This window comes from Mus caroli, chromosome 1 (assembly GCF_900094665.2).
Source record: "Mus caroli chromosome 1, CAROLI_EIJ_v1.1, whole genome shotgun sequence".
Taxonomy (NCBI): Eukaryota; Metazoa; Chordata; class Mammalia; order Rodentia; family Muridae; genus Mus; species Mus caroli.
In genome coordinates this window covers 161,121,690-161,129,750 of record NC_034570.1, presented here as the reverse complement: position 1 = coordinate 161,129,750, position 8,061 = coordinate 161,121,690, and the positions used below count along the sequence as shown (strand labels likewise).

Here is an 8,061-nt window from a genome sequence, read left to right as displayed (position 1 = left end):
TATTAAACACAAAGAACAAGCCACTATGATCAGGAGACTTTTCAGTTTTAGTACTATCAGCGAATTTTAACAAAGCGGTAAAATCTGCGTGCTCTGAGCTCAATTTAAAAAAGAGAGAGAGAGAGAGAGAGAGAGAGAGAGAGAGAGAGAGAGAGAGTGAGAGAGAAACAAAAAGAACAACCACAAAACCCCACAGCGGGACAGAAAGTGCTGAAATCCTCGTAGGGAAATATTTACTCACAAGTCTATTGAGTTTGCTTATCTGCTGACGTCTCCTTAGCTTTGGCTCCCAGTTCCCGCGTGCGGTGAGATAGTTTGCCTCCGCCCGGCCACCGTCCGTGTCAGCGTTCAGCTTATTTTGTCCTCCGGCCGCCGCCGTTTCGGGTTACTCACCGATCCGAGTTGTGAGGGAGAGGTGTCTGTTTCGGGGAAGCCGGCTTGTGTTGCCGGCGCCATGGAGTCGCCTTTTAGTCCGGTTCTTCCTCATGGACCAGATGAAGACTGGGGTGAGTGGATCTGCGAATGTACCCGAGCTAGGTCGGGCCGCGTCTGCGGGTTTTTTTCTCCTCCGGATTTCTGCCCGGTGGCGGTGACAGGTGTGGACGAACCGTGTCCGGAGAGCGAGACCACGGGTTGCGGGTCATGGAAGAGGCTGGCAGAGCCGCTGGGCTTCTGTCCTGGCCGCAGCGATAATGGAATGATGTTTTAATTGAAATTGCTGTAGTTTTTCAGCCTGTGTTCCTGGTGGAAATTCCAGGTGATCGTGAGGGACCGGAACTCAATAGGATGATGACTGTAGCTACCCCAAAGGCTCCAAGCTATTTTCTCAGACTGTGGGCGTGTAGCTGGGGAGCGCTGAGTGTGTGTGTGTGTGTGTGTGTGTGTGTGTGTGTGTGTGTATGTGCGCGCGCGCACTGAACGTGTACGAGATATGTTGAGAAAACTTGGTTGAAATACAGAAGAAAATCCTTGGCTCCCAGCTTGAACTGTTGGTTTAAGACATAGATCCAAATTGGCAAAGAAGAAACTCTCCCAAGCACCTGACCTCCTGTCCCTGATTACTAGATCTAACACAAACTGATGTAATCCTGACTGCTGTCCAAACACAGCTCTAAAATCTCTTGTTAAGTCTATTTTTAGTGTTCAGGAAGGATGGACCAGAGAATGACAAGGAACAGGTTTTTGGCATCTAAATCCTTAGAGAAAGCTGATAGTCCCTTCTCGATTACAAGACAGAATGTTAACAGGATTATGTGTGTTAATATATGAATGGAGTTCTGTAGGTGGCTCAATGGATCCTGTAGTGAGACTACATTGTCCTTCAGTTTTGGGGACACTTTTCTTCATGGACTAACATTCCACTATAACATGAGTGGACTCTCAACTAGGAAGTATTGGACATCCTAGTTTAATTTAACAGTGGCAGATGCTCTCTACAATTACAATCTATAAAAGGTTTATTTTAATCTTTGGGCAGATTTTGACAACTTTCTGGGAAAAAAAAAAAAAACCTTTAAATGTCCATTCTCCAGGGCATTTTTCCCAGCTAAATGCTTTTGTTATAGTAACAGCAGTCACTTGTTTAGGACTTTATTTTGCTAAGCACACTACATGCGTTATTTATGTTATGTTCATAACAGCCCAATGAGGTCCTGCCGTCCTATAGATGTTGAAACCCAGGTTGACAGAATCTGTTCTCTGAGTCTTATACTAGTAAGTGGTAAAGTAGGATCAAAACCAGGCTTATCTAACTATGAAGTCTGTGCCTCTGGTTTTTCTACTCAGTAACACTTGCCTCCCCCCACCCCCCTCGCCAAAGGCTGGATTTTTCCTAATGCTAATGTTCTTAACAAGTCTACTTAGATATGTTGGGTAGTTACAATTAGTTTTCTCAATCATTTGACCATTATGTTTGTGGCATTTCTTAAAGTATCACTAAAAGGCACTTCCTGATGGTATCATTTTGTCCTAGAGTCTGATTCTCAGCTGCGTTTTCCTAACTCCTAATCTTGATTCTTCAACAATGCGCAGTTCTTTGTAGTCAGCTGACTGACTCCTTACTCCTTTCTCAGGTATCCTTCCCTGTCTCCTCTTGAATATGTCCTTTCCCCATTGTTTTTTAGCCTTCTCTTTTCAGACTGTTAACAGTTGTCTCTTGGTTCAGTACTTTTATTCCCTCAGGTGTTCAGTAGGTAGGATAGATTTTGCAGGCATTAGAGTTGAACACTACTGTCTACTAGGGCTTCTTAATAAAATTATAGGTTCTTTGGTAGTTGCTGTTTTGGATTTTTGGCCATTTTACTGATGTATTTAATAGTAATTTTAACAGCTGTACTGTTAAATTTTTAAAAATGGCTTTTATAATTGGTATTTCTTATGAAGAACAACTTGTACAATTTGAAGGACGTTATCTCAGCACAGGGTACGGTGGGATGTACTTCTACTTTTTTATTTTCTAAATGTGATTAATGACACTTAGAGCGGACATCTGCAAGTGGTTTTTGAAAAGGTTCAGAGAGCAGCTATTTTAGGCATCACTGTCCTGTGGTCTCTGTTGAAGCTGCTCTGCCACAGGGAAGAAACAGCGATAGCGGAAGGTATAGATGGGCAAGCATGGCTGTGCTCCCACCAAGGCTATGGAGACTGGCATTTGGGTTACACACAAGTGCCTTTTGTTAAAGACCATTGTGTAGCCCAGGCTGGCCTCAAACTTCTGATGTCCCTGCCTTAAGCCTTTGGAATGCTGGGATTACAAGCGTACAGTACCATACCTTGAGGTCTTTGAGGCAAGGTTTTGCTATATAGTGTAGGGTGGCCTACAGTTTTCAAAAGTTTCCTGCCTCTGGCTCCCCAATTATATTTAATGTGTCACTTAATAATCCCTTTTAAAAGTACAGCTTTAGAATTTTAGAGTAATTTAGATAGTACATGCAGTTCCATATACTCTGCTGTTCCCTCTACTGGTGACATCTTACATTACTTTGCTGGTTAGGTTTTTTGTTTGTTTTTAATTTGACACAAGCTAGAAACATCAGGAAAGAGGGAACCTTTATTGAGAAAATTCCTCCATTAGATTGTCATGCAGGCAAGTCTCCGGGTCATTTTTTTGATTAATGATTGATGTGAGAGGGCCCAGCCCACTGTGGGTGGTGCCAACCCTGGGCAGGTGGTTCTAGGGGGTATAATAAAGAAGGCTGAGCAAGCCAGGAGGAGCAGCATTCTGACGTGGCTTCTGCTTCAGTTCCTGTTTCTAGGTTCCTGCCCACACTTTCCTTCATGTAGACACATGTAAGCCAAGTAAACTCTCCCCCGAGTTCCTTTTGGTCATGGTGTTTTATTACAGCAACGGAAGGCAAACTAAAGCAATTAGTATTGTACTGTGAAGATGGAAGAGCTAGGGCTGGAGAGATGGCTCAGCGGTTAAGAGCACTGACTGCTCTTCTGAAGGTCCTGAGTTCAGATCCCAGCAACCACATGGTGGCTCACAACCATCCATAATGAGATCTGACGCCCTCTTTTGGGGTGTCTGAAGACAGCACATATAATAAATAAATAAATCTTTAAAAAAAAAAGATGGAGGAGCTAATGTTTTTTCTTCCTTTTTTTTTCTTTTTCTTTCCTTTTTGACATAGGGTCTTCTTATGGAGTCTAACTAACTTGGCCTGGAATATTTGATGTAACCAGGCTTGCCTTGAATTCTTAATGCTCTTGTCTCAGCTTCCCAAATACTAGAATTAAAGGCATGAGCCACCACACCAGGCTTGATACATTAGTGTTAAGTCAAGGATGAGCCTAAATAAATAAATAAATAAATAAAAACAGGGGTTTTGACAAACATAATACAACAAGCCCATCATTACAGTGTTGTGTATAGTAGTGTGAGCGTCTCTCTCCTAAACATCCCCTAAGTTCCACCTGCTCATCCCAGACCTCAGAACAGAGCTTCTCACTGTCGCCACCATTTTGCTTTTGTTGTGTAGTTGGAACCCAGTAGTATAACCTTTTCAAACTGGCTTCTTTACTCAGTAGTATGCATTTGAAGTTCCTGTGTCTGTGGCTTGATGACTTACATACATGGGGTTTGGACAAATGTGTAATGAGAGGGATCTGCCATTACAGTAGTCTACAAAGTATGGAGGATGCTAGCTAGCATGCTCAGGCTTTGATGTTAGCCCTCTTCTTCACTTGTAGATGACTGCTTTCTTGCTGTGTCCTCACGTGGTACCGAGGAGAGTTACCCTCTTCCCACAACATCATCTAACCTTAGTCATCTCCTCAGGAGTCTGTCAGACGTAGCCATATTGGGAATTAAGGTTTCAGTGTGGCTTTTGGGAGGACCTAACTCAGTTTATGTTCATATATCTGTTTATCTGTTTATATATCTTTGCATATATATTTATATGTCTATATGTAATTTGTATATCTGTTTACATGTTGCTATCTTGGTGCTTCCAGTTTTTAGCAGTTACACATGTAGCTCCTCTAACCATCTGCGTGCAGGTTTTTGTGTTGGTGTAAATTTTCGTATCATTTGGTCTGATTCCAAGGTGTACAATTACTGGATCATATTCTAAGAGTAGGTTTGGTTTATAGTAAACTGCCAAACTTGCAGTTCTGTGTCTCCATCAGCAGTGAGTGGATGTTTCTCTTTGCTGGTATTTGCTGTGGCCTGTACTTTGGAGTTTAGCCATTTTATTGGGCATGTGGTGGTACCTTGTTTTAATTGCACATTTCTAGTATTTCATGGTGTTGGTCATCTTTCCACGGCTAGTTTGCAATCTTTCCTTTCCCTCTTCTTTCCTCTCCTCTTCCTCTCACTCGAGTTGTGCAGAAGTCACTCTTTCTTTTTTTTTTTTAAAGCCACATAAGAAATGCGTGCCAAGCCAAAAAGCTTCCTGTCACTGCGGTTTCTCTCATGCCTTTAGGATCTCCTTTGAAGCCTCTCTTCCTCTTCTTGCCCTAATCAAAGCATGACACTCCCCCGATGACACAGCTTTCCCCGAAGTCCTGGTGAAAGCTTTCTGCACACAGCAACTCAGAATATAGTAGGTGTTTTCTTATCCTTCTCTGCCATCTCCAGAACATCTCCTGTCTTCCACATTAAGTATCTAGGTGTAAATCTTACTTGGTCACAGTATACAGTCTTCCACCTCGTCTGCTGCTGGGGTCTGCTGATTCTTCAGTCACTGTCAGTCCCTTCTCAGAAAATGTAGCTGTTACTTCCTGTTACTTTCTCCATCATGCTGCTGTTGGGATTCTTGGATATCTCAGTAGGCTTGGCCAGTCTCTCTCTCTCTCTCTCTCTCTCTCTGATGATTGTTCCCCAAAGCTTTCCTCTTTCAGCCTCTTAGTCTCTCCCCTTTCGTGCTCTGAATCAGAACTTGCAGTCCCTCTCTCTCATCTCATTCACCCACATGCTTGCCTTGCCCCCATGGAGATGCTGAGGATGACCTCTCGGTACAAGAGAGACCAGTTTTCTCTGTGAGTTTCAACTCCCTCCTGCTTTACTAGAAATGCAACCCAAGCTCTTTTCCTAAGTATTTCTCCCATCTCTGTTAGAAAACAGACATATAGTTAGTTATCTTCTCCTGTTTGGAGGGGAAAATGCCAGACTTCCCTTAGCTGTCACTTCCTCTGTTGTTGTTATCAAATTTTTCCTCCTCCTCTTCCCCCACCACCTTTTTTCTTGAAAGTTCATGTTTAACGGTGACCCCCAACATTTCTTCTTTTAGCTCTCCCTTTTGTTATATTGATTTCTTTGTGTGCGTGTGGAGGTGGTGGTGTGCATGCCAAGGCACACAGGTGATTTCTTTGTGTGCGTGTGGAGGTGGTGGTGTGCATGCCGAGGCACACAGGTGATTTCTTTGTGTGCGTGTGGAGGTGGTGGNGTGATTTCTTTGTGTGCGTGTGGAGGTGGTGGTGTGCATGCCGAGGCACACAGGTGATTTCTTTGTGTGCGTGTGGAGGTGGTGGTGTGCATGCCAAGGCACACAGGTGATTATCTTCAGGATTGAATTTTTTTTCCCTCCTATCACGTGAGTCCTGGGGATCAAACTTGGAGCATCAGACTCAGCAGCGAGCACTTTTACTTCTGAGTTGTCTGTGGCCCCCATATTTCATCTTGCTGAAAATAATAAGACTCTGGTCAGGCTGAGATAGAGTTAAAAAGCAAGGTCACTGTGGTGTAGTAAGCAAATAAGCGGTCAGGGCAGAGAGAGGCGAGGTGGAAAAGCTTGCTAAGAAAGCGAAGAATCCCAGCTGCTATCATAGAGGGAAGTCTAAGTGTCGGAGGTGTGAACTCACTCGGTGGGAAGGACATGGGGGTAGGCAGTAGATTTAATCCTTTAGAACGGTACTTTGCGCTACTAGTTTCTCATGGATTCTTCTGAAATCGTCTATGCATACAAAAGTGCATTTATCCACCTCCAGTTTTTTTTTTTTTTAAAACCACAGAAAATAAAAGAAGATCGGTCAGTACACTATACCTGTATTTCCCATACGCACCAACTGTGAAAATCCTGCCCCACTTACTTTGTGTTTCATTACTACCCACAATTCCCCTGTTTTTACCACAGGAAACACAAGCATGCAGAATGAAACTCCTAAATATTTTACCGGGTATTTCTTTAGAATAAGTAGTGTTTGTTTAAAAACAAACAAACAAACCATGAATGCATGATAATGTTTCTAGTTCTCAGCCAGACCATAGGGTTCCTTCTTATCTCACATCAACTGTGGTCATCCATCACTTACAACAGGAACACAGTTTGAAAAGTGTGCTTGCTGTGTGTGATCTTCATAGCATGGCATCTGCTTACAAAACCTAGATTTTAAGGTCTGCTACACACTTATATTGCATAACACATATGTGCATATATAATACGCACGTAATACGGTATAGCCTATGGCTCCCATGGCCACAATGAGCAAAACAATCCAAGATTAAATAAGATACAAGAGACAATGATGCAGTTGAGACACAGTAGATGCAAGATGCATGATCTATTTGCCAGTGTAGCATGGCTCACTATGTTATTGTAAAACTGTTTTTATAAGTAGAGGGAACACACTATTAAATAAGGAGGAGCCGTGTACTGTGGCAAATCCTAAACTAGTAACGCAGTTGTCGGTTGTCACCATCAAGAATTATGTGTAGATTGTCCATAATTGCATGCTCTTATGAGCTTCACAGTGGCTGTTTACACATCATTACTACAAATCCCTGAGTATCCATCAGCATAAGATACCATGACAGCCCTGATGGGGATTTTTCAGGTCTGTTACAGCTTTTTGGGACTGCCTTTATATAGTGTTGACCATATTTGTTTTCAACATCCCTTTTTAAAAGCGCTTTTGTTGTGTTTTGTTTTGACAGACTGGCTAGTTTCCAGCTTGCTCTGTAGCTAAGGATGATGACCTTGAACCCATGTCCTCCCAGGTGCTGGCATTACAGGACTCGTGCGTGCTCCACTCCATGGATGGAGCTAGTCTCTAACCCTTCAGTAGGTTTAACAGGATCTTGTTATGTACCCATGTTGGTTCAAACTTTTGATTCTCCTGTGTTTGCCTCCTGAGTGCTAAGCTTACAGGCATGTGCTACCATTGTCTGTCTGTCTTTTATTTGTTTTCATTTTTTGGAGAGGATCTTATCTAGCCTTGTCTGGCTTCCAAATCATGGTATAGCCAAGGATGACCTTGAGAGTTTACTTTAAATAAAAAAAGGTTGAGATTATTTTTATTTTATGTGTATGGGTGTTTTGCCCATGTATGTCTGTGCAACCATATGTGCCTCTAGTGCCTGCAGAGGTCAGAAAAGGGAGTCAGATTCCCTGAAACTGTAGTTTCGGATAGCTGTGAGCCAACCTGTGGGTGCTGGGACTTGAACTCAGGTCTTCTAGAAGAGCAGCCAGTGCCTTTAACTGCTAAGTCACCTCTCAAGCTCCAATTTATCTTCTTTTTTTTTTTTTTTTTTTTAGTTTTTTCAAGACAGGGTTTCTCTGTGTAGCCCTGGCTGTCCTGGAACTCACTCTGTAGACCAGGCTGGCCTCCAACTCAGAAATC

General features: G+C 42.8%; 1 protein-coding gene across 4 annotated transcripts in view; it reads left to right on the top strand.

The window, feature by feature from the left end:
* Nucleotides 1–291: 291 nt before the first annotated feature.
* The window catches only part of Atf6 (activating transcription factor 6), a 169,892-nt gene continuing 162,122 nt past the window's right edge, over nucleotides 292–8,061 (top strand). For 2 of the 4 annotated variants that reach the window (XM_029474735.1, XM_029474734.1), the window contains exon 1: nucleotides 7,400–7,502. In XM_029474735.1, the coding sequence (XP_029330595.1) occupies nucleotides 7,410–7,502 (93 nt within the window). In that variant the 5' untranslated portion in view covers nucleotides 7,400–7,409. Of the gene's footprint in view, nucleotides 507–7,399; nucleotides 7,503–8,061 lie in introns of those variants that run through there. The other 2 variants (XM_029474736.1, XM_021159362.2) reach the window with 2 other exon arrangements.